The sequence below is a fragment of the Anser brachyrhynchus genome (genome assembly GCF_964034855.1).
Source record: "Anser brachyrhynchus genome assembly, chromosome: 16".
NCBI classification, from domain to species: Eukaryota; Metazoa; Chordata; class Aves; order Anseriformes; family Anatidae; genus Anser; species Anser brachyrhynchus.
The window spans coordinates 6,533,211-6,560,151 of NC_137734.1; the positions used below are offsets into that span (position 1 = coordinate 6,533,211).

General features: G+C 38.0%; 2 protein-coding genes across 18 annotated transcripts; one reads left to right on the forward strand and one right to left on the reverse strand.

Moving 5' to 3' along the window:
• Window positions 1-1,237: 1,237 nt before the first annotated feature.
• On the reverse strand, window positions 1,238-26,118 carry RTF2 (replication termination factor 2). Of its 4 annotated transcripts, none has more exons than XM_080558218.1 (10): window positions 25,963-26,118; window positions 25,123-25,217; window positions 24,928-25,021; window positions 24,573-24,712; window positions 23,740-23,818; window positions 8,090-8,203; window positions 5,709-5,763; window positions 5,535-5,627; window positions 2,642-2,733; window positions 1,238-2,277 (listed from the first exon to the last, which is right to left on the reverse strand). In XM_080558218.1, exons 1-10 carry the CDS (start codon window positions 26,029-26,031, stop codon window positions 2,089-2,091), a joined length of 1,020 nt encoding a protein of 339 aa, XP_080414344.1. In that variant the 5' UTR covers window positions 26,032-26,118; the 3' UTR covers window positions 1,238-2,088. The 4 variants fall into 4 exon arrangements, with proteins under 4 accessions (XP_080414344.1, XP_080414343.1, XP_080414346.1 ...); XM_080558217.1 differs by having other exon boundaries at window positions 2,642-2,736; XM_080558220.1 differs by having other exon boundaries at window positions 1,238-2,733.
• On the forward strand, window positions 8,214-19,164 carry LOC308178934 (beta-1,3-galactosyl-O-glycosyl-glycoprotein beta-1,6-N-acetylglucosaminyltransferase 7-like). 14 transcript variants are annotated; one of them, XR_013940038.1, is made up of 7 exons: window positions 8,214-12,462; window positions 14,909-15,036; window positions 15,517-15,616; window positions 15,971-17,169; window positions 17,633-17,728; window positions 18,561-18,860; window positions 18,911-19,164. XR_013940038.1 is itself a non-coding variant. In XM_080558206.1 (6 exons), exons 4-6 carry the CDS (start codon window positions 16,194-16,196, stop codon window positions 18,785-18,787), a joined length of 1,299 nt encoding a protein of 432 aa, XP_080414332.1. In that variant the 5' UTR covers window positions 8,215-12,462; window positions 14,839-15,036; window positions 15,517-15,616; window positions 15,971-16,193; the 3' UTR covers window positions 18,788-19,164. The 14 variants fall into 14 exon arrangements, 9 of the variants coding, with proteins under 9 accessions (XP_080414332.1, XP_080414327.1, XP_080414335.1 ...); XR_013940039.1 differs by having other exon boundaries at window positions 15,974-17,169; XR_013940040.1 differs by lacking the exon at window positions 14,909-15,036.
• Window positions 26,119-26,941: the final 823 nt, after the last annotated feature.

Sequence of the window (26,941 nt, forward strand, 5' to 3'; positions counted from 1 at the left end):
AAACAAAATCTTTCCTAATGAAGGGGCATAGCACAAACTATCGATTCCAGAAAATAAACCTAAGTGTATACGAAGAATCGGTATACTAACCAGATCATGGTAGTTGTAAACTTATTTTAATAGATGAGCAGGTCAGACGGAAAAAAATGTCTGTTATGCCCCAAAGAGCAGGAAAGGTTTGTTACCAAGTCAGCAGGCAGGGCTTGCCCTAATATACCATGAAGAAAAGGGAGGAAGCAATAGTGCATGTTATATTTTGCTTATATTCTTTAGCAAAGTAACAGCTAAATCAAAAGCATTAAGACAACTCTGTTAATTTCCCTAAAGATTTATAACTGATTTAAAGGAAAGAAAAATGCACTCCTATAAAATACTAATAAGACTAACTTGTATTGTCAAAACAGAATTAGACTGCAAGTAAAGGGACGGCTATGGTATATATTTTAGTGCAGTAACCTCATTATCGTTAACTAACAAATAATAAAGGATAATAACAAACAGGAAAAGAATACAAAAGAGGAAGAACAAAGCCGATTATTAGACATGAATATAAAGTGCGTCTGTTTGCTTCCTGGAAGCTCAAGTGAACCTCAAACTGTTTGATGTGATGGATATATGCATTCACATCTTTGGAAAACAAAAATGCTCACCGCCATATAAATTCTACAACAAGCCAATAAACATTGGCTTCTTACACCTATCAAAATAATAAAGTCCTACCAGTTTCTTTCAACACACTTGAATCACGAAGACTGCCTATGCAAATATAAGCACAGCATTTTAACTTCCAATTAATTATTGCCAATTATAAATGGGGACACTTTACAAAATAAATTATGAGGATAATTAACTATTTTCACGCACAAAGGTAACAATGTAACATCATGCAGTGGTTTTAAAAGCCTCCTACTTTCTGCATTTCTATTCTGTTAGTTTAAGCCAAGATCATAAAAGCAGCTTCTATTTCTTTGAAGAGGAATAAAGAAAGGCAAAAAGCATCTGTCCCTCTCCCTGGCCATTTCATCTAGATGTTACTGGATTCAAATATTTAACCGCTGATTGCTATGGAACACAAACATTTTAGTAGGATTCCTGTGTTTGGAGAAAAGCTAAGAAGAAAAGGGCTAAATGAAAGCCTATGATATTACACAATGACTACCATTAAAAAGTTACTATGTTCTAACATAAACAAAATAAGCATTTGTGTGTCTGTTCAACTGAACTTGATGCGTTAAGGTCATATGACAAGAGCAAGTTTTATTTACATCAAAGTCAAAGGAATAAAAAGCACAGATATAAAAGCAGAACTCAGTGAAGTACTATAATGCTGTATTTTCCTGTAACCAGCAGTTAACAGTCAAATAGTTGTTTGTGGTGGAGAATTTTATGTCACAAAATAAAATAATGTGTACTGCAGATGTTCTCAAAGTCTCACATTTCCGTTGCCCACAAAGTGAAAGAAAAATGTTCTCAGAGGCCAACTTCAGCCTTGAGGGGTTCCCTCCATCGGCTACCAATGGGTTTCTGATTTGCATGGCATATATCATATTTATTTTCTTCCTAAAAATCCAGCTAAGATCTGTCCACTTCTATTCTGTTACCAGGCATGTTCTTCTCTCTCCCTGTATAAATATTCATATTTTTGAGTAAGCTGCTGAATTCAATTCAGCCCAGAATGGTAAATTCATCCTCACAGATGACACAGAACCTTATTGTTTCAGCAGAAGAGTAAGAAAACTCACACTTTTGTTCCACTCTGTTCTGATCCTCTAATAGAAGAATGAAAGCTCAGATATAGATCCTTCTAGCTTTACAAACACCACCACTAAGAAACCCCCCCAAGCCTTTTGGGAAAAACAAAAACTCATTATTACAGGCTCACCTTTATATCTAATGATTAACTATGAACATATGTTATTAAAAGCATATTACAACATGTACAGTAAGAATATTGTACAACTACTTTGCTGTTTGTACAAACATTTGTACAAACATAATGCTTCCATATATACCAACAAAATGTATAGTACTTGAAAGTGCCTACAGACCCTTTAAGAAACATAATAGTTCCACTGAGAGCAAAGATTGCTACTTCAAAAGGAAAGCATTATTGCTCATTTTACTGTCAGAAAGTCTCAAAACGCCCAATTTCTGTACCAATACAATGAAAAATTCAAACACATTTGCAGCAGATTTCAACAGACGAGGACAGCAGGCATATCCTCTTATCCTCATTTCTAGTACTGAGACACTGTGACCGGGAATGACAGCATCCAACTGAGGGAACAAAAAACCAGTTGTGTAAATAATCCATCATGTTCGAATGAGGTCTGCTGATACAACATGGATTCTGGTAATCTATTTCTTATTTAACAAAAGTTGCAACTAGCATAAGTTCATTAGCTATTCATAAGTTTATAAACTACTTGCGAACTGAGTAATTCCAGATAACATCAGATTACAACAACTGTTCTGTATTAGAGTTGTACAGAAAAAGCCTTAGGGAAGGAAAGTAGTAATGAACATTACGATCAGGCTCATCATTGTTTCAGAAACAGTATGCTGTGTGAGTAACCCAATTGGAACACTCTTCCTTTGAACGTTTTGCTGAGCTGTGTGATGTAAAAATAGATTTGTATGCCTCAGATTTCTCCTCGCTGTCTGCAATGGATCTCTTCGTGGTAGTAGAAGCCACCTTATTGACTTTTCCTGGGACAGATGAACTTCCGTTATCTGCTAGATAAAAAGGAAAAGAGTCAAACATACATTTTTCCACTTGTGAGCTGTTATTAAGACTTTTTTTTTAATTATGTGTACAGAAATGGAGTAAATATATTATTTCATGGCTATCACAAATATGCTATAATTGAACTCAATAGCAAGCATGTCCTTAGCTTACAAAATTTATGCTGAAAATGCATTTAGAAACCTTGAAGAAAGAGTAATTCTTTCCTACTTGTGCAAACCCCTTGCACTGTAATTCAGTACTGACAACATTTATTCCTCCAAATGAAAAATGGCTCTGAACTCTAATCTTAAGAAAGAAACATTAAAGTATTTCATCACCCTGAAGTATTGTTTGAAAATTAGCTATCAAATGACAAAAGCCAAACTTGTGACACACTGTCCCCAGGGAATCTATCTACTCCCTTTATTCTGTGCAAAGTCACTCATGACCAACAACATCACCTACATTATTTTATATCTGGCATAGGGAAGTGTCCATCCCTCCATTTCTGACACCATTTCTCTCGGTGTTATATCTACTGTTACAAAAAAATAACTCTCTTAATGACTATTTAGCCTTCTCCGAAGTAGGACAGTGTTTTAAAAAGCACTTGCCAAATCTCCCGTGCAAAGAAATGAACACAGAAAGGTCTGCAGAAACTCTATATATTTAGTATAATTTAGGCACAACTGCATGTAAATAATTAGTAGGGAGCCTGTCTGAAAATGCACTTATCCAATTTCTGCACATAAAATTCCTATGACTACATGCAATCTTAAGCATCATATATCAGACCCTTTGTATTTGGAGAATGCTGCTTTTAATGCCACTAATAGTTGTCTGGAAAGAATTACTAAACACTGGATTTGAAAGACTGAATACATATGCTGGAAGTCCAGAAACCTTAGGGTGCCATGTTCACAAATTAATTCCTATGCTACTGGCATTCCTCACCCCATGTTTTTTTTTCCTTTTTTTCCCTCTCTCCTCCTATTCCCCTGCTGGTCAATGTAACTGCTGTCAGAAACAAACCAATGACCTGACATTTCAAAAGGCATATTTTTCTCCTTTACATTATTGGAAAAAGAAAAATACATCAAGTGTTATTAGAATTACTAAGTTCCTAAACAACTTAAAGCAATTATAATAATCACAAACGGAACACGCCTAAAAGCTTAGCCCTTTTAAAAACAGAAAGTGGCAGGTTAGACATTTCTAATGGAAATTCTCTCAGCTTATCACATAGAATAATTAAATGATGAAGTGTAGATAAATTTAGATTCTTCAAACAAATTATCTTGATTTTTCCTGTGGCTGTAATATACACAATTTAATACTTCACCTTGAAACCTCAGACAGCCTTTAAAAACGCACCCATTCTTATATTTCTGTATTAACACATCAGTATGAATTGGAGACATTAAATAGCATAATATATATTACCTAAAGAGAGTCACCAAAGGACAGGCAATTTTATTCATACCTTCACGACTACTGTAGATACACCAGTACATTCTGAAGTTATATTTCAATGCTCCCAGTGAAATATAGCAAATTAATAGCTAAAACGGAGGACTGAAAGTCAAGTCATCAGCTTGGGACTTTTTAATACACTTCACTGAAATAAACCACCATAAAAGACTTTGACTGCTTGAACTTCAGGAAAACAACTACTAATTCCAAATAAAATAGATACTTCAAACCCTTGACTATATAACTGTGTGAATAAGAATCTCTCATCGTATTTAAGTCAGTTCCCGCCAACTTAAAGCACAGCAATACTGGAATGACATAAACAAGCAAATCTGCCTTGTTTCATGGTGAAAAATGCAGAAATACAGTATGGTTAAGAGTGTTTATTATTTTCATTAGTTATCATCACAGCACTTGCCAGTCACAAGCACGTGGAAAGAGTTTTAGGTACTATGAAAGTATAACAAAAAGTCTGTCACTACTATGCTGGTATTTACTAAAAGCACAGGATGATGGATATCAGATGGGGAAAAGGCAAACTGGGCAGAATAAAGAAAAGCTAGCAAACGGAAGCCCTTGCACAATTCAAGCAGAATCAGTTTTGTAGATTTTGCAGATGGTACAGCAAACTCCATTTTAAGAAAAAGTTGACTACAGTTTGTATTGAACAAGGAACTTTGTTCAACTTCAAGAGGAAGCTTCCTACTCCAGCTTGAAGAGACAGCCTTCAGGATACATGTTCAAAACAGTAGGTTCTTTGAAAAAAGAACAACATCGTGGGTCATTTGAAGACAGGAGCTGACCTTTTATTACCGAGGAAGACAATAAATTAAGATATGTGAAGAAGCTTGTGTTCTCAGTTCTCCCTGTTCTGCCTTTCAAAGTAGTACAGGGCAGCTAGAGAATACACTAGGACTAGTGATGTGGTTAAAATAACAGATTTTAACTTTTTTTAATGAGAGGGACTAAAGTAAATTATTTTAAAAATTGTTTATCTTCTGTAGTTTTTAACTGATAGTGTGTAACCAGTTTCAGAATGAAGTTGTATAAATCAGTAAAGAAAAAGCCCAAAGAAAATTCCTGCAGTTCATTCACACCTGGGTTCACATGTACAAGAGACTACACTTAAAACATACATACTTGGAAAAGTTCTAGCTTAAGAAATTCTTCATGCAAACTGAGTGCAATAACCTACTGGTCAGAAAAGAAGTGACCAGGTAGCTTCTGAAAACTCTGGTACAAAAATACAAAGAAGAATCTCTCCTGCAATATTTTTCAAAGCAGAACTATTTGTTCACTTTTTTCACATTTAGTTCAGAGCATTATCACCAACCTGAACTTTTGGTGAAGATAATCTGCCTCTTTTCCCCAGAACTGGAACTGATACAATCCTTTCTATTCTTGACTTTTGAAGGACCCGGAGCATCTATGAAATAAAAAATGAAATCATCAACCTATTTCACGACTCCTAAGAGTACACATAATTTGTAGCTGTGACATTCATTACCTTCGGTGGTATCTTGCTGAGAAGCTGATTCTGCTGACTTACATTTCTTTGATTTCTGAAACAACACAAGTAGAAATCTAATGATTTACTGAAAGAATATGCAATTCCTAATTTGCATTCGATAGACACACAGCAGGAACAGCGGAACTGTTCCCAACATAATATTTACCCATGCTTTCAGTATTATTTCTATAGGGGAAAAATAATAATCTTGGAAAGCTTGAAGGTACCTTAAAGAAAGCCATAGAGGCCAAAATTGAACTGTCTAGATCTGATATTTTGGTTTGTATACTTTGCAGGGGCAGGAGGTATAATCATTAAGGTAATTCAATGCTCTGAACCCACACGGCAGGATAATAAACTGAAGGACTTTAAACAGGACACAGTTAACCATAATCAGTACGGACATTTTTCAATATAAAATTCAGAGTAATCCCACATCTTATATCTACTTCTTTTTATTTAGTTAATAAAAAAACCCCTTCTGGGTAACTTTCAATAAGTGGGCTCTTTGATGCAAATTGCTTGGGAAGCAAAGGTGTGAAGAACTAATCCAATTTTTTTAAAAGCATCTGTGGACCAGATTTTCCAAGTTAATTCATAGTTGTCCAGATTAAAAAAAAACCACCACAAAGCAAAAAAAAAAACACAAAACCAAACAGCAGCAACAAGAACTTCATTACTGGCTTTGATTATATAAAATGTCAAACTGAAAAAGAAAGATGCATTAAAACAGCTGTTGGCAGTGTTATCACAAAAGCTGACTCCGTATACACTCAGAATGGGGTACATATTTCAAAGAAGCTATACAAACCCAAAGAAAATAAATTCCTTTCAATATGTTATAAGAATTAGGAGAACCCATGCTGTCAAGAATACAATTAATGCTTGGGGAAAAAAATACTATACCACATGCTGCTGCAAAGCTTAGCCAGAAGGTGGTGGCAGAGTGTAACTATTCCAAAAACAGACTTGGCTCTCCTGGCGTCCTCCACTGTACACAAAAATATTCTTTTAACGATGCTTCAAATTTTGTTATTAAGGATGGATTTAAAATAAGAAGTTACCTCCCAGTGTCTGGTATCTGAATTATGAGATGTTTGTCAACAGATGTATGCATATATACTATACATGAGTATATATTATACTTATTTCAGCATGAGCACATATGACACACTTAAACTTGAATTATTATTATTATTTTTAGCAGTAGTGCTAGCTGCATCTTCCTTATGCTTTGTCTTATGGGTATAAAGAAAAGTAGTTTGTGCTTTTTGTTCCAGCTACAGTTGGTAGGCTCAGACTGCTCCTGTAGATTGCAGGAACTGAGTAACAGGAGTGCTGACGACTCCAAGCCAGTAACTGTCCACTGACACCAGAGCTGGAGCTCACAGATCTCAGGTTATAACCAGTGGTGCCAACAACAGCACAGAAGACTGGTTCTAGCTGCAAAAATTCATCTGGCAACAGGGCAAGGTACTGTTGCAAAACTCATCAGTAACTGAGGACAGAAGACAACAGCCCTGCTGAGAGATTTGCAAATACTGCACCAGCCAGCGATGCACGTCTCCTCTAAAACAAAATATTGGCGTATTCATTCACCAGAGGCCCATACAGTGCCCAAAGACCAAAGCATAATTTTTTGTCTGCCACCAAGAGCAACTGTGCTGACACAGTACGAGAGAGAACTGCTCAGCACACCTTGGTGGTACTTGTCTTGTGTAGAAGTTAAGGATAGCATCAGCTTCCAGTCCATTTGAACCAAAGCTACAGGTGCTTCGCTTACAAAAGGAGACACCTTCCTAATGAAAACTGAGTGCAAACGACCGCTTTTGGGGGCAATTGCTCATCTGTTGAGATCTGTAATACTTTATCTTCATCTATCTTTAAAGTCCTTTTAAACCATGCTTTTAGCCCGTGCCTGGGCTAACCCAGGCCCACGCCCTGTGGTGCTGTACTGGCACAGATGAGTGATGACTGATGAAAAGGAATTACATGCTTGCTGGTAACTAAACTAGTATTCGGTTCAATGAAGTCTAGGAAAACATTTGTAAGCCATCGAATCTTAGAGGCAGACAAAATCAAGCGCAGAAATAAGCGTCAAGTGATCAACATCTATGTAAAGTCTCAGCTGCTGAAAGTGTCAGGCAATGATGATTCACATTCTCAAGATTCCCCTAAATGCGTATCACTTAATTCCATCATTTTCTGAGCACCATGCAGTGCCTGCTAGTTAAGAGTTTCAGTAGATACAATTTCAAAATGCTATTAACAGAATATGCACACAGAATCTCGCAAGTTTTACAGAATAAGCTATGTGGTCTGATCAAAAATTGCATTATAGAGAAGAACTTTATTTAAACAATATATAAAAATATTACCTTTTCTAATTTACTTTTGAGCTTTCTATCCTCCATTCTTTTCTTCAACACTTCCACATCTTCTTTATTACCATTAAGGATAATCACATCTTCCTCTTGAAAGGGAACACCACACTTTAAAAAAAGACGACAAAATCATTTTTTTCAGGATCTTTATGCTGGTGAACCTTTGTTAGAATTAACAGCTCCGTGTTTACCACTTCCAAAGAGTTCCCTAACTCTTCCCCTTACTGCTGTGTCTTTTCTGATAGTTCTTCTCTTCTAATATAGTCTAATACAGCTTTTCACTTAAAACATCAAAGGGAAAATCTCTGTAGTTTTTACTGCTGAGCAAAATAATACTGACTGACAGCATTCCCCTTCATCTAAAGGAAGACAAATATTCATCTTCACTGTGAATCATGAACTGGTGATAACCACATTTAAAAGCAGCTCCCATGTCAATTTGTACAGCAAATTCTAAAATAATTTTGGAAGTATTTTGGAAGTATTAAAATATTTTGTTCTTCAAAGCTGTAGTTTTTTTTTTTTTTTAAGTTATGAATGCATTTGATTAAGATCAAAGTATTATGACACACTGTTCTAAGGTATCTTTCAACTTACTAATAGTCACACAAGCAATAACACCTGAGCAGCAATTCCTTTATACTGACCAGGAACAGCACCAGGGAATGTTTCTCCCCAGCAGCTACAACGGGAAAACTTTTTTTTTTTATTTTAAATGATTATGGAGATAAAAAGGGGTCGTGAAAATGGCATTATTCATTAACCCTGCCTGGCCATCTCACTGTCCTTTACCTGATTTATTAAACACTACCAAGTTTTACATTTTCAAAGTGCATTTATTAATTAATCCGTACGTGATCTGCTTCATGTAATTTCACATTTATTTTCTGATTGGGTGCACAGATGTTTCACTGCACAATTTTTTAATCATCTGGTAAATCCAGAACATTGAATATAATGTTTTTCTGTTTTAAGATTTCTTTTTTTTATTTTTATAAGTTCTTTTGGTAAATTCAGAAGCTTTCTGCTTGCTTGCAAGATTAGTTTATAATTCTGTCTCTGCTGCTACTATTATGTTTTCTGAACAAAAGATTAGAAAGGTTACTCATGCATTTGTAGCAGGGATCGAAGTACTGTACATACGTCCTTTGGTTTATTTAACTACAGTATACTCAAGGGATTAACACAATTAAAAAAATAGAGTACAAATGTTCAGAATTACTACAAAGGAGAAGTAAGAGAATGAATATTCACGTAAATCAGGCAGAATAGTAAGTCTCACACAGGAAATAGGTGAGTAGCTCACTTTTTCCATTGTTACTCAATAAGCTACTGCTAGAAATACCAGCTCAGTATGATCTCAGACACTGGTGAGAGAGAAATCTAGAAAAGTCAGGACAGACCATTAGTCTTTATACTAAAGTGAAAATGACTGGAGCTGTACTCAGTCTAAAGAAGCCCTACACGTACATTACCAGTTGGACGTTTTCTGAATACAGCATGAAAGACAGCACCCACCTACAGGCTACTGGCGTGAAAAGTAATTTCTGCAATTTTTTTTTAAAGCATAACCTGTTAAGCATACAAAAATATGAGGCTATTGCCTGCAAGTTAAAGTTTATGTAAAAGGACTCCAATCCGAATAAATGTTGCATTTAAAAAAAAGGCAAAGAAATCCAGGGTTCTCATCTGGAAAACACAGGTGGAACTGTTCTAAAATGAAAAATATTTACAAGAAACAGGGAAAAGACTGTGTCCTGTTTTCATATCCTGAAACAGATAATTTCTTGCCATGACAACAGCCAGATTGTATTACAGAGACCAAACCGTCCCAAACATACTCTAAGTACAGCAAGTTACATACGTAGAACCAACTCCACCTTCCCAGGTTTCACTTACTCCAGTAGATGCTATTTGTTGTTTGGATGTGCATCACATTTTTTTTGTCAGCATTTTTAGCTTTAAGCTAAAAAGCTTTAAGTTTTTTTTTCTTGCTATCCTTTCATACAAAAACCAAAAGGACTTTATCCCAACAATTTGAAACGCTGCGATAAAAAGCAGAAAAATTTCAGTTTTGCAAACTCAGGAAGGTTGTTCCTTCCATCTAAGGTGTTCTGAGGCAGATATTTGTCTTACGATATCACAAGGTCTCCTTTGCTGTACCTTGTTTATACTGGGACTTTAAATACATATGAAGGTACGTGGTGTAGTTCCTTAATGTCTTTGCAGCACCTTGAACAGGAGACATTCACAAATGAGATTGAACTTGAGCACTATTCTGGAATGGACGAAAGCATTATAGATCAGCAGCCTGTAGACGTGAATGTGAGATTCAAAGGGTAATTGAAGATTGGGATGTTAGCTGAAGGACATGCTGGATAAACTGCATAATCTTTGTCTAAATGTCCTTTCAGGATCCAATTATAAAAAACATATTCAAAACTGCTTATACCAAAATGGTTTAACAGGCTTACAACAAGGAATTAGTTAAAGGGTCTGCAAGTAATAATTAAAACCTCTTCAAAATCTGTTATTCACTCATATACATACACTACATACCCTACATGTTCACACACCAGCTTTACAAAAAAAAATCCACCCCAAAGACTTAAAATCATAAGAACAACAAAGGTATTTAGAGTTGTCAAAAGGTGAATAAAAAAAGCTGTATTTAAAAAAAGCCAAAAACAGTGAGATTACATTTTATAATAATGAAGACCTTCTAAACTGCAAGCGTTTTCTTTGGTTTCGTTTTCAGTAATAACAGAATCTTAATTGAAGATCATTTCCTGCATTTCTTCTACACTAAGTTTAAGCTACAGAAGACATTTGTACCTTATTTCTTGCTGTAAACTACTTTTGACATTTTTTTGTACAGTATCTAAGATGTAGTTCCATCCACAACTGCTCCAGTCTTACTTGCCTGTTATTCAATTGCATTATAATATGTTTCCATAGCTAGATATTTACATCAATGTTACAGCTTAATATCCTATGGAAACCTGAAATCCCCTTCCCAAACTATAAACACTAAGTTCATCCCTGCAGTCCTCCTACATACAACCACTAGGAGGAAGGCAAAAGGACATGAATGGTTTTCCAAAACCAACTCTCACCCGCTTAGGGGACTACGGCACCGCACCCTGACCGTCCCTCTTGAGGTAGGATTTCGACAGGGCAGCATTTAGAAACCGGCCTGAGCAGATGTCCTATTCAGCCAAGGACCAAATCAGTATTCATTTACCAGCCACGTAAGCTGATGCATTAACAGTTAGAGAAGACAATAATCTTTAACTAAAAACACGGAGCAGGAGAGGGCGTTTTCCAGCAGCTCGTTCCCTAGGAGGCCAGTAGGGCACGAGCAGCCGAACACCACCTCTGGCACTTGTCCGAGGGGCTGAGGAGAGTGGCAATGGGGCAAAGAGATGGGGAAAAGGTAACTCGGGAAGAGTGGAAGAAGGCTCCTTCATACTAAGTCAGTGACCATGAACTTCACTCAGAGCTCGTAGCATCTACTAGTGTCCAAGCAGAAGCCTCTGTTCACAGATCCGCCCTTAAAGGCAATGTACCTGCTGTACCTGCAGCTGTGCCTACATTTACTTCCAGGTTTTCTCTCTATTTATTTCTGAGTAATACATTATTTTAATCTGCAAGTATCCAAAATATGCCAGCCTTCTTATTTCTAGAGCCACAAAGCTTCATAATTCCAGTAAACTTGTTTTTTTCACTTGTTAACACCCCCACCCCCCAAAAAAATCTCAGTAAAAGTAGCAACGCAGTGAACATTCAGTTAGCAGGAACACATCTCATCCAGTATCTTTAAGCTCCAGACCCTGGAAGTGACCAGGTACAATTCTTTCCTATGCTCCTGTGCCGCAAATCGGAAAGTTTCAGCAGGCAAACAGTTAAGAAACCAGGGGGAGGAGGAGGAGGAGGAGAGAGGGCGAGTTTCCCCTGCAGTTCTCATCACCCAGCGCCGAGGTTAGAGCCCGTGGTACAGCAATGCAATTCGCAACCACCAGCAATGTGCGCTAGGGATCTGAAAGCCGGCTTTCGGTCCTTTAAAGGCTGTCTCCGAACAGCGGCAACAGAAATTTGGAAAAGCTCAAGTTTTCTCTCATTAGAGAGAAGCCGAGGACGTTTCTTCCGAGGCTAAACAGCATTACTGCAGAATAAATATGCTAAGCATTGCGGGAAGCCAGATGAAGTCTTAAATGAAAACATGCACGTTAATGTTTAACCCCTTTCACTTATGCTGAGATTTCCACGCGAGCAACAGAATGAAGAATGCTGTCTGAATTTTGCTGAAGGACAATGGGACTATTTATTTTTATTATGCTGCCTTCTCCTGGCTAATTTTGGGCAAGGTAAGACTGAATAATTTAGATTTTAGGACTTCGGGTTTTTGCTTTTTCTTTATTAAAGCACAAAATAATTGTAATTTTTACAAAGTGCCATATCTGCATTTCAGAAAGACCACTTCACTTTAACAACACACTCAAATCTGCAGTAAGGCTGTTTTAAATTTTGTTATAGATGTACAAGAAGGTCATTGCTACGAGTATTGTTTGTATCAATAAACTCAGAATTTAACAAGTATTTACAAGTAACGTCGCAATGAAATTAGTATCTTACAACCATATAACTTAACAGTTTAAATACCTATCATAGTGTTTGTTTTAAATTGTTATGAGATCAAACATACTGAGAAAAATGCAAGAAAATAGGAAGAAATTAAGGATAAGAAGGTACACCTCGATAAAACTGTTTATATTTATCAGTAAATACTGATGCAAAAGTGAGAATGATTTAAAATTTCTAAGATAGTTAACTGGGATATATGAAGAAGTTTTTCTTTTATTTGATACAGGTCACAACACAGAGGCAGACACAGCACACTCACCTGGCCTTAAGGAAAAAAACAAAGCTAAAAGCCATTGAAAGTGCTGGTTTTAACATTAAACTTTTAGAGGACTGAATTAGTATTCACTTGCTTATGAAATGTCTACACTAAGGCCTGCATGAATAATCTTTCACCTTTCAGACAAAAAAAGACATAAAAAGATTCGGAAATACAGGAGCTAATGCCTTTTCCTCATTTAATTATTACAAGACGAAGTATCCCTAAACCATTTGTTTCATTGAATTATTGTCACACAAACTAAATTTTATCTAACCATTAATATTAACCAGTACAAAGAGTACGGACAGAATAGGAGATTTAGAGATGCAGTGATGCAGTCCAAAATCTTACGGCAGGAAGGAACGACGAACTATAGAATAATTCATTACTAACTATGAAATGCACTGCAAGTTGTAATGGGGTTTTTATAAACTGAGATGATATTTTACAGGCCTATTTTCAGGTATAAGCATAACTCCATTTTTCTCTAGAGTTGACATTTAATTGAGATGGATTAAGACAACAATTTTCTGTTAGGTAACACCCATAAGAGCAGCCACAAAGATGCGTGAAAATCCCTACAGTGTGCTGGTTTCTGAAGAACGTCAAACACTGCTAAAAATTAAGACAACTTCATACTCCAGATTTAGAAAACCTATCTATGCAAGGCTGAATCTCAGAGAGACATTTTGATAACAATAAATACCTATAGGGGCACTCTAGCAGAATAAAACTAACGTAAGGCAAGACAGTCAGGGCTATGCCTGGACAGCGGATGTTAACAGAAAGATCCCTTGCTCTTCAAGGGCAGGAGGGAATATGGTAGCAGAGTCCTTGACAGCAGGTAACAGAATAGGGGTTAGATGAATCTTGTCAGTCACAAATTTCCAATACAATGGGACCAAGAGCTACAATTTCAGCTCTAGACATGTTTAAACACTAGCAGAAAGCCAATGCTGGCATTCTGTGAACATATCCCGAGGTTGAACAACGTCAAATTCTGCTCTCTTAGGCAAGGCTTTATCATTTACTCATCCCCCAGAAACATTTTTACCGTTGGGAGAGGTATTATTTCCTCTTACCTGTCACCGAATTGTTTGTGTACATTTATGCTGCTATAGCAATTTAAGGGGAAGAATAAAGAGTAAATACTTAACCTGAAACATCCCTGCAAGCTATTATTCGATGGGTAATAAAAACTGAAGCGTATGAAACAAACAGGTTATAGTTTGGTTCCCTAGGGAACTAACCTTTGCAACCCATCCACAAGATCGTGTTCAATTGAAACAACCAAACAAGCAACCAAACACCATGAAGAGTGTACTCGTCATATACAGACAAATGCTCTCTTTTCTAAGCAAATATGAAGTCCCTAAGATTTCTTTAACTGCTCTGTGTCTCCGGTGTAACTTTTATGTGCAGAGCGGTCTTTCCACGTGCTGGATCACAGAGATCTCATCACATTCACTAATTCAGAGCAACCTCAATGTCCCACCCCCCTCAATTATTTTCTAAGAATAAAATGTTTTTTCTGGCTCCAGGTCCATAAAAACCAGTGTTTCCTAACAAACACTCCCTCTCCCTAGCTTCTGCTATTGGGCACGTAATGGCTCTTACACAAATCTATTCTTGGCTCTGGTAGTCAGCTGGTAGCAGACTACAGCGCTGGCATATTTCAGTTTTACTGGAAAAATTCTTGCTTCTACCTTTTAATGGCAATCTTGTTCTCCTCCTTTCTGCACAATATTAAAAGATTGATGCGGACCTGATTTGCTTGAGTTTTTCACGCAAACGGCCGAAAGACAATCAAGCTTGTTTACACAGTAAATGTATCCCTTAGGAGCTGATGAAAAAAATCTTCTGGGACCTGACTTCCTAATGTTTTTCTTTGGCCTATGCATTCAATGCAGGCTGAGGAGCACTGTTGACAGAACGCTGAAACAAAATGGACGAATCCTCCACCTAACACCCAAAGCCACTTTCTGGAATGCTAAGTGCAGAAGAGGCATTCTTTCAGCATGTAATTCAGTGCATACCAGTAAGGATAATGAGATAAATACATTCCTTCCCAACAGCCTAATATTTTAGTGTTATACGGGATCTGTTCTCTTGCTTCAAATCCTGTATTTTTAATGCTTTTAAAATTCTGTTTCTTTCCTACTTCAACTCCAATGACCTCTATTTTCAAGCTTCTAAAACTGTCATATACCACTTTTTCATTTAAAAAAGTCCACTAATTTTCAAATTAAAACCTAGAGCCTTCTAACCACAACAGCGTTCACATAAAGAAACTACAAAAATATGCTTGTTCTTACGTAATAGCAAATACGTTGTGATGTTGACAGCTGCAAAGCATGGAATACTTAGACGTGAAAATAACAATGTATTAAAAACAAATTCATTGAATAAGGTACAAGAGGATATGAATTTTCTTTAAAATACAAATAAAATCTTTCTTAACTATCAAGCTTAATGACAGCTGATGGACTCTTCCTCCCCTCCCTGGAATTTTCTCTAGGTAGTTCTGTACCAAATGCTTCAAGGACAAATCTTCATGTAATAGGCGTGGGATGCAGGACTGCTGCACTATCATGCTTCGGACATTTTCAACAAGAAAGGTATAAGTAAGAAAAAGAAATGGCAATGGAAAAACTCCTATGCCAACAGTGATGTAAATTACAGTTATCTATGAATGCTAATGGAGGCAGGAGCAAACTTTATCTCAGGATACGCACACATGCTAAAAATAAGGGATGACTGTTGTCCGCATGTGCTGTTTTCCAAAGCACTAATGCAAAGATGTTGGGGGGGGGGGGGGGGGGATGTCTTAAATGAGTTAGAAAGAAACATTTGCTGACTTTATAAGGATAAGGAATGACGCATTTTGTAGAATGCATTTTCATCTTCCCCTTTCGTTTATTTAATAAATTTTTTGCTGACTTAATTCACTGAATTAAATTCTGCTCCTCCAGCAGAACCTAAGGTTTCCCAGGCCTTAAGGAAATCTCGTCAATGGCTGAGATTACACGCTGTCCCATACAGAGCTGGCACACCACTCCTCTGGGGGGGCTGGACCTCGACCAACCTACTGCACTGCTCACCTGCTGGAGCACACGTTGCTTCAAAGTAGGATCAACTTCTAGCTTATGAGCTAGACCCTCAAATGATGTGAAGACAGTCTCCGGATAATAAAAGATGAACCCACTTGATGCAACAAAATCAGGATTTTTAGTGTGCATTGCTGTCTGTACATTCATCTACACCTTCATCTATCTAAAGGATACACTTCTTGAAGATCCAAACGAACAGAAATTTAGCGGAAATACAGCAGAGTGTGGTTTTTACCCAGATGAACTTTGTTCAGCTCTTTTTGTGGGGAAAACTGCTGCCTTTAAAATTGGAAGCGTTTGCCAGAATACCTACCGACCTGCAACGTTCAGCTGCATTCAGACTTCATGCAACTGCTCCATGGTCTTGAAGACTCTACGTTTTATAACAAGACCACTGTCAGCTGAAGAAGGAAGTTTCTCACTGGCATACATTATCACAATCCACAAGGAGTTGGAAATGTTTGTAAAGCTACTAAGAGCTATTTATATGCCTCAGAATATTTACTGCATACATGTTGATGAAAAATCATCAGAGGATTATAAAGCCGCTGTACAAAATATTGTTAATTGCTTTGAAAATATTTTTATTTCCTCAAAAAGAGAAAATGTTGTTTATGCTGGATTTTCAAGATTACAAGCTGATATTAATTGCATGAGAGATCTAGTTCAATCCAAAATTCAGTGGAATTATGTTATTAATCTGTGTGGTCAAGATTATCCCATTAAAACAAACAAAGACATTATCAAATACATCAAAAGTAAATGGAATGGAAAAAATATGACTCCTGGGGTAGTCCAACCACTTCATATGAAACACAGGACACAGGTTAGTTACAGAGAATATGTGCGTTCTGGAATGTCATACGTCTATCCAACCAAGAACATAAAATCTAAACCTCCGTATAATTTGACTATATATTTTGGTAGTGCCTATTACATTCTCACTAAAGAATTTGTGGAGTTTACATTGACTGATGCACGTGCAAAAGATTTGCTTGAATGGTCAAGAGACACGTACAGTCCGGACGAACACTACTGGGTCACACTGAATCGTTTAAATGGTAAGATGTATGTTATTTTTACTATGGATAACTCCTGCACCAATATTGCAGGGTCTATGAGACAGAGAGCTAGTGAGCTCCATTTTGGGGCTTAATACCACCTTGCTTGAATTGTGTTGCATAAATGTGGTAATTTCTTCAGTCCCGGTGCTGTTCCTTCAAACCCTATCTCCTGATGGCAAAATTAAGCTCCATTCCAGAAAGTACTACTTATGGTGTAGATCATTAGCTACAAGGCCACAAAAGCGTTGATTAAAAAAGTAATTTTTTAAACTACATAAAAGCTTATGCTCTCACAAAAAAAAAGAAAAAAAACTGAGAACAATGATTTTTTTTTATGATGTAAGTATCTGTAAATAAATACTTGACAAGGCTACACTTAAAAAGTCTTCAGCAGTGAAAATTATCCCTCTTAGTAGAAAACAGTAAAAAGGAATCTTATCAGAACATTATGTTTTTAAAGATGCTCCAGGTGCTACACCAAACGCAGACTGGGAAGGAAACATACGAGCCATTAAATGGAAAGATCAAGAAGGCACCACACACAAGGGCTGCAAAGGTAATGTGAAATGTGAACTAGAATTTGATTCACTGACGAGCATTCATTGCAAATTACGTATTATGTGTTAAGCTAGCTATTAATTTTGTGCCTCAGTAGCCATATAGATTTTATTTTGGAAGTATGGAATAAAAGAGCAATCCATCCTCCTCCACTGTACCTAATTCAAATATGTTCTGACATATTCTTGCAAAGATTGTCACAGTAACCACATACTGACAACCATTCTTTCAACCTCCAGTTACAATACTTCAATAATTCAAGGGGAGCAATGGCAGAATTGCATCTATTTTATATTTCAGTGACTTAAGTTTTGCAAGCTTTTGTTTATTTGATTGCCTTCTTCTATTACATTTACCAATGCATTAACTTGGCTTATCAGTTTTCAGTGGAAAGTGTGGAGGGATTTACTTGACAAGCACGGTTGACAGATATTTACATCAGCTCTGGGTTAAATCTCCTCATGTGCTGACCACACAAAAAAGAGTTTAAAATACAAAACCATAAAACTCAGCTTAGTAAAGCACTGCATGATTAAATAGGCACCCAAAAAGAATAAGATATGAGAAGAACTTCAGAATGCACTACAAGATACAGTGTGTCAATGAAGCAGTTGGAGATACAAAAATCAAAATGCAGCCTTCAAGTTTAAAATCTAGTATTAAAAAATAAAAATCTACTGTTAAAAAACATGTAGTATTAAAATCTAGAGTAACAATGCTCTGTGAGAATTCAAAAGGTAATTTTTATTAATAACATCACAGTCAAAATATTTTAAAGTGACTCAGGTCAGCTTTCTGCTGCTTTCAGATGCTTCCATTTATCTTTACAGGTCATTACATCAGAGACATTTGCGTCTATGGACTAGGGGATTTACAGTGGATTATTGAATCACCTCACTTGTTTGCGAATAAGTTTGAGCCTGCAACATATCCCCTTGTTATGGACTGCCTAGAGAGACGCCACAGACTTAAAGTACTGCACCAGGCAGAAGTCCCAATTGAAGATCACTGGCGTTTTCAGGAAGATAGCTACTTCAACATGAAGCTGAACGTTTAACTATTAGCTAAACAAATACTCAAAATATTGACAGAACCCACCAAGATTTTTAGCCACAGACTTCATTCACATGGTGTATTGTGCTTACCCTCGTGCTTTAATGCTGTACTACTGTTTCACCAGTGAAATAAAGAGTTTTATGCATTACAGTAAAAGAAAGAGTAACAACTGCTAAGGGATTAATTTAAAGAAAATGACGTGTCTAAAACTGCAACTTACAGAAAACGAGGGTAACATTCATAATCCTTTAAGTGACTTATTTAACTGGAAAATCTATGTTCCCCATGTATGTCTACAGCTGAAAAAAAGAACTGGTATGAAAGTAATAAAATGGAAGTAATGACTGAAACAAAGGTGAAATACAAAGCGCACAAGATAGAGTTGTGTCTACTGTATGTTTTATGAACTAGATTACTTTGATTAAAGAAGTTGACAAACTGCAGAGCTTGTAGAGAAGCAGGTGCCAGCCAGCTTCAGACACAGTCCATTTCACTGTTTTTTCATGGCCAGCTGCATCTCTAATTTCATTGTGTAGCATGGCAACACCACTCTTGCACTATTCATGCTTTGCTCCTAATGACGAGGGTGCCTAGATGAGTAACATTAGCAGGGGTCCTGAAATGCATGTTTACCTCTAAGTCCCTGGTTCTGATTCTCTGCAGGAGCTCACGGCAATGAGACGTGGGAAATTTGAGGCCAGGGAACAATGGAAAACTGAGTGAAGAGCTTTCAGTCCCAGGGCAGGGAAACAAAACTTCCCCGAATCTTGCAACAGTCTGCAACAATTGGCAATAACACCTAGCACCAGCTAGGACAAAGATCTCATTTTCCAGATCCTTTGCAGACCAAACGTAGTTCTCACTAGCCTACAGCAAGGAAGTTACTTTTCCTTATGCTGAGTATGAAAATCAACTTAAAGACTGAGCATTCTTCCAAAAATTCACATGAATCAACAAATGACCCAACAATAGAACACAAAAATTTCTTATTACAAACTTAATCCTAGGTTCTTGGAACTGTAGTGCTCCCTTTCCCACACAAGTTTCTTGGAAACAATTTCTTTCAAATGAACTTTAACCTAGAGGAGGACCATCTGGTCTCTATTTATTTACAGAAACTTAAAAAACTCAACCCTGTACTCAGTCTCATGTAGAACCCATGGCCTATCTTGTGGCTAATTATTGATGAAGATTTTTTTTTTTTTATGGATGGGAGGGGAAAAAAGCCACGCACCACGCTCACACTGGGCATTTTGAGAGTTCCTCTAAAAACCATTACTGAAGCTAATGGGTCTCTGGCATGTATTAACCATAACAATATTTCAGAATGAATTTCCCTCCAACCCACACCCAAGTAAGGCACTCCCAGTGTTTATCTACTCTGTGTTGTTTTTTAAAACATGAATGTAACATTCCTCATTACTGTCTTTGGAGACAATCCAGTACCTAGCTTTTTTACCTTTCATCACCATCATACAGAACAACTGTGTTTCACCTCTGAGTTGATTGAAAAGGTGAAATTCAATAGCAAGGCACTTAATTAAACTGGCTTGTTTTGCAGAAACTGACCAGGAAAGCTAGGAAAAAATGTAGATCTCTAAATCTCTCTGAGAAATATTATTTATGTCCTACTTTAGCCATGTTAATCCAGGAAAACCACTGAAGAGTGACCCTCCTTTCTTAAAGAATTTAAGATTTTAAACACAAAATTCTACATCTATAAAAACCCTAGGCAAAATCTTAAATAAGCCACCCCATCCTCAATTATTGAGAAATATTATTTTACCCATTACTGAGCGATCACAACTTCATTAAATTGTTGAAATATTTTTTTTACTTCTAACAACAAGTAAAAAAAAGTTACAAAACTGTGAAAGCTGAAAGCATTCAACATGCTTAAAAAAGCATTCATCAAAGTCCTGTACGTGCGACTGTGAAACAAGTAGATAGATCACTACTCTTGGATCTCAGCAACCAATGTTTACTAACTTTTGGAAACTGTTGATCTAAGAGCATAAATTGTCAATGTGACCGTGTTCTAGGAAACACTAAGCTGCATAACATACTGCGTACACCTTAACTCTGTATCTGAAAGATGTATGCATAATTTCTGCTTTAAAAAGCCTAAGGCACACGTTCAATAGCTCTGTATCTAAGTTAAACATTTGATTAAGTGTTCTGTATGGCATAGACTTTAATAGTTAAGGCATTATTTCATGTGTGTATTGAAGTCTGTTGAACCTGGAATCACCTCCAAAAGAAACTGTAAAGATATGCATGAGATTACATTTCAAAAAGCTGGTTATTAGAAAGAAATTAGTTATACAAACTACAGGAATTATTATAATATGCATTCGTGCTTCTCCCCTGCCTCCTGCCCCCTTCATAGAGGGGGGCTTCATGAAACTCTGAAGCTGGACATCCCTTTTGGTTATGCCAGACCCATGGAATTTTCAACACTGAGTGGTAAGAAAGCTCCTTCTCATTGCTGCTCTTTATCCTAATCATTCAGTTGAACGATATTTGGCCTCAACAAAACGTACACATTGGTACTGGTCTTGCTGAAGAAACCATCAAATACAAATGCAATGGCTGGAAACTGTATGGCTCGGTCTTTTAATTTTAGTAGTCTGACGGAGAATCAAAACCAACAGTAGGTGGATACTTCCCAGTTAGAAGTGCATATTTTAAATTGATATTTTTTATGTCACATAAAATCCTTCCTGAAGAACTGCAGGCAGGAAGCAGGAGGCAGCAGAGAACTGCTTTTATTCAGGACTTCCTCCTACAGAATACTCATCACCATCAAACTCCAGTATCTTAAAACAAAGTTGTTTCCTTCCTGAAAGTCACATCCTGAAAGTCGTATCCTGCACATTTGAGACTACAACTTCCTACTGATAGTTTAAGTTTTCTCCCCCTGCTCTACAAAACCTTAAAAATACATCCCAGACAAAACATGTCTGTGTAAAAAGGTACTACACGTTATTTGCATTCACAAGTTACTCCTTTTACAACCCTTTTCAGTCTAAATAGTTAAAATCTTCAAAATTTGTCCCAAATACTTCAGCACAGCATTTTGTGATATGCATCTTTATAGCATGTAAATACATGCTAATTATATCATTCAGTTTATCTAGTTTAAAGAAAATGAGTATGAAGGTGAGGACTGCAGAACTACTGTTCAGGCTGTTGGATATCTGTATTCTCTGGTGAATGTTTTCACTGCATCATTAATGCATCTGTTCGGTAGAGTCCTCTGGGAAACTTGTTTACAAATTAGCAGACTATCAAGATTGCTCTCTAGGCTCATAGGTGAGACTAATGCACAGGAATAGTTTGTTTTGAAAGAGCTTTCTTGAATTTCACAGTAGTGGAGAAAAGAGCTGCTAAACATCTAGACTGACACTTCCCCATTTTGCATCCATATTAGAAATCCCATCCCCTGGGAGGAAGTGAAAACAGTGTACGTACAATACACAACACTTCATTTTTTTCTTTTTCATTACTTTCAGCTCATTTTACTATATTGCCATATAAAGACAAAGCATGCTGGGTCAATGCAGCTAATTAGGGCTATGGATACTAACAAACTGTTAGCCACCAGGAAGCACAGCAATCAGTTCCTCACGATCTTTTTTAGAAAAGTTACAGTCCCTCTCCTTGATTCCAAATGTAGCATGAATTATCACTGTGTATCTAAAAATCTACTGAATCACTCTTAATCAAAGGGAAGACTAAAACATCCTCATGCCTGGTTATCATTGCCTTGGTGAACAAAAATCCAAAAATGAAAGGAAGACAGACTAAGTTATATTATATCCACTTCAGTATTTCCAGAAACATCCTTCTGAATATAGTGAAGAAGTCACATACATGTAAAAACACTTGCATGCAAAATAATGAAATTATGATATATACTTCCTAATTATTAATAAAATCACAGAAAACATGTGGGACTAATTTAGTTTTTGTAAGATTACCAGACTGGCCAAACCATGGAAAAAACATCCGCTTTCTGCATTTACTAATCACATTACATCCATCTATCAACAACAAATTTAGAAACAAAGAAAAAACACATTAAAAATAAAGCAGCATCTGGCAACAGGAAAGCAGAGCCATTATCTAAATGGCTATAACAGTATTCTATAGAACAAAATTAACACTGAATGCAGCAAAATGAGGCTAAAGCTAATTAGCTCTATTTCACATCACTTCTACTGAGAAAGTATTTGGTTCACAGGTCTTGTTTGTTGTAAGTACATGGTACAGCTTACCAAATAGCAGGGTATTTGGTGAGAAATAATTCTGTGGCAACTGTCACCACAAATCCAATGCAAATAAATGTAGTGATACGAAAAAGAGAGCATTTGCAACATGTATCATTGCCTTCATCTGCAAAGAGACCTTCATAAGGAGATCACGCCACTATTGTAAAAATGAAATGCAGTCAGTATTTTCAACAACAATCCACAGAATTGCTGAAAATATGAAGAGTTTTTGCCTCCAAAAAAGACAAAGGCCTTTAAAAATAGGGGGTCAAAACATAATTTGGAAATGTAATCACTTTAAACAAATATAGCAGATACTGATAAATACAAACCAGATTCATTCTGTGAAAACAAAGAAATCACCCTCTTTTAAACTATAACCAAACATTTGAGAAATGTTGTTTTGAAAGTAATTATTGCATCACCAAACTGTTTTTGAGAGCAAAAACATTCATTCTGACAACTATGTAGAGGCACAATTTTTTTTTTTTTAAGCACGTATAAAATTACTTCAGGCCACCATAAAACAGAACTTGTAAGTGTTGTTTCAATATGCGTATTCAGATTAAAAAACCACCTTACAATAGTGGATGTGAACATAATTGTTCGTATATACCTACATCTGTCTCTGTGGGCTACATGTAACCCCACTGCCACTAAAGTTGAAGGAAAAACTCACCTTGTGACAAACTTCTGTTTTAATTTCTTTGAGAGCACGTTCCGAGAACACACAGCCACAGTTTCTCAAGAAGCAAAACCTTTAAAGAAAAGACATAATACCACTTTTAATAAACCCTGTGTGTCTGAAGTATGTATCTGCAGTGCCAATTTAACACAAAACAAATACTGCAACCAGCTGGTAGGACACAGCTAACTTTCTCTTTATACACTTGCAGCTAAACAAGATATCTGCACATTTTGGATAGGCACATACTAATTTGCACAATATAAGTACTGATGGAAAAATACATGCTAATTGTTTACTGATCAAAGAAATACTTTGAAACTATCACGCTGTGAACCAAACCTCTCTCATCTATCAGGTTTAATATGTACAGAAAAAGAAATTGCTAATTTGCCCAAAACAGAATGCAAAGGAAAAGTCCTTCTTCAGCAAAACAAAAAGTAGATGCTAGCACAGGATTTTAATAGACATACACTTTCCCTCCATTCTTATCCTAGCACAGGGAAAGATGGAATTGCTCGATGCAATTTGTTCCACTGCGAAAGGAGGTCTCCGCTGACCTTCCTCTACCTGTCCATGTCAGTCTCCCCCAGTTTAGCGCCCATCAACTTCAAGTCACTTTTTCTCTGCAAACATTGTTCTCTACTCTCTCCAAACAGGTAACATTTCATCTTTCCTCTTAAACATGAGATGAATGAAGAACACATAGTCCCCACAAAGGCTCAAGCATGTACGTGAGTTGCAACACTGATTTAAAATTTTAACCCACTGCATATTTAACACAGTACTCACTTATATGATCTAAATCCAGAAACTACAATACTGACCTATGCCTTCCATTCATTTCCAATCCCACCACAGGGCATATAAAGCGCGCAGACTGGATGTCGTCGTATGTGTCACCTTTCTTGCTTTCTTTATCGCCACTCCAAGCTGGATTATCTGCAAGGTTTAGTTCTGTTACATTCTGAAAAATAAAATAAAACAAAATAAAATAAAAACCCAAGCCTTAGGCTTTTTACAGCTGACTTCTGAGCCACGGTAACATGTCCAGAGATGTTTTTCATTGAGGGTTTCTATTTTTAACGATTTCAACATATAGTGAGAACGCAAGCCAACTAAGATTTTGCAGCACATTTTAAATTTTGTGGCGCTCTTTAGCGTTAAACACAACCTTTTTACCTTAATGCTCTTGATATGCGATGCAGCTTCCACTGGAGTTTTATCAGGTGACTTGTCCAACAAAAATTCAATGACAGCATCTTTGTTATACAACCTATAACATAAAATTTTAGCGATCATGTTTGATGCTCATAATATTCTTTTATTTACAAAATTAGTACCTTCTAATATAGAAATCTATATAGAATGTCATACCTGCCAAGCTCACAGGCTACAATTGGTCGACATAACTTCTCTTGACTCAGAGTGCAGTAGTACCACCTTGCCACCAGTTCAGCAGTTTTGTCGACCTGAATGAAAATATACCCATGATTTTAACATAGCTTTTCTATTTGCAAATTATTTAAATGTCAATTCAAACAGCACTTGAAACATTAATAAATCCCCACGCACCTTACCAAACCTACTGTTTACGCTTAAAATTATTCCATAAAATAACAAAAACTTGGAGTGAAAACTCATGATTAGTTTTTAGCTACTGAGCTCATTTCTGCATCTCGGCAGTTATTTTCTAAGTCAGTTTTCTTCCTTTTTGTCACCTCCGTTTAACCACTGCCCTCAGCACTCTCACCATCTCTTCACACGTTACCCACCGCCCGCTTCTCCCTAGTTGTGGGTCTCACCCCTCGCCACCTCGTCAGGTCAAGCTAACTACCGGGGCCATTCCTATAACGAGAGAAGAAGCAACAACCTCATCTGGGGATGTCAGCTTAAAAACAAACTCAGTAACTTCGCTTTAAAAACGCGGGTTTTGTGGCACACGAGGCCATAAAAGGCAGGCCGATATTCAAAGCGACTTTAATCGGCACGCGGAGCAGTATGACCACACCGGAGGTGGGACAGAAGCGTTTTCGTTTACTTACTTCCCATTTATTTATTTATTTTTCCGCGCTTTCCCGTACAACTCTCCCCACTTCCCCCCCCCCGCTCCGACCTGCGGCCGCCCCGCACCCTGCGGCTCCCCGAGGCAGAGCCCGAGCCGCGCTCCAAGCGCCCCCCATGGCCCTCCCAGAGAAACCCCCGCCCCGCCCGGACCTTCTGGGCCTTGGGGGGCCCCTTGACCAGCTCGTGCCGCTTGGGGATGGTGCCGCCATCGCACCCCATCGCCCCGTCGCACTTCCGGGTTCTTCCCCCTTCTCCCCGCAACCTTCGCACTTCCGGCGGCGGGAAACACTTCCGGCGAGCGCGGAAAGGGGCGCGGCTGCCACTGGCCGGTTGGGGGCGGGGCCTCCCGGGAGGAGGCGGGGCTTATCGTGGGGGCGGTGCTTCTCTGTAGGGGCGGGGCCTACGATGCGGGGGCGGGGCCAGGGCCAGGCGGGATCGCCCATAAGGCGGCCGCCGGAAGCTACCACGGCTCCCGGCGGGGGGCGCCCCGACCGCGGTCGCATTCACTCCTCGCTTAGCGCCGCAGCAACTTTCTTCTTCTTCTATTTATTTATTTATTTAATTAATTAATTAGTGAGCAAATGCAGCCAGAACGCCCGCTCGGGGGGATTTACGGCCAGAGCAGGTGTTCCCAAAACAGCGGCTCCCCCCCCCCCCCCCTCCGGTGCTGAGGCGAGGCTTCCCGCGCCGCTGAGGGGGGTCAGGCTGAGGGGGGCAGAGCCCCGCGAAATGGCGGCGCTGTGGGGGCGAGGCGTGGGGATAGAGGTGGTACCGTGAGGGGCTGGCTATGCCCCACGGGCACGCGTGGCAGCAGGAAGCAGCTGCAAACACCGAGGGCTTGTGCCCGTGTCAGGGCAAACGTGGAGATAGACCCGAAAGGCCCGGCTTTCACATTTCGGATAGAACTTTACAATAAATTAATCAGGAAAAATAAAAACGAGACAGGCACAGAAACAGTCCGCAGGGAGAGTAGTTACAGGGCCTACATCACCGCACGGCCCTGAGGTGGTGCACACAAATTCAGTGCCAAAGTGTGCTCCCACAGCACAACTCAAATAACATCGCCAGCGTGCTGGAGGTGCTTGTCCAAACCCTCGGTATTTACTGACTGAAACCAGCTTGCTCCATA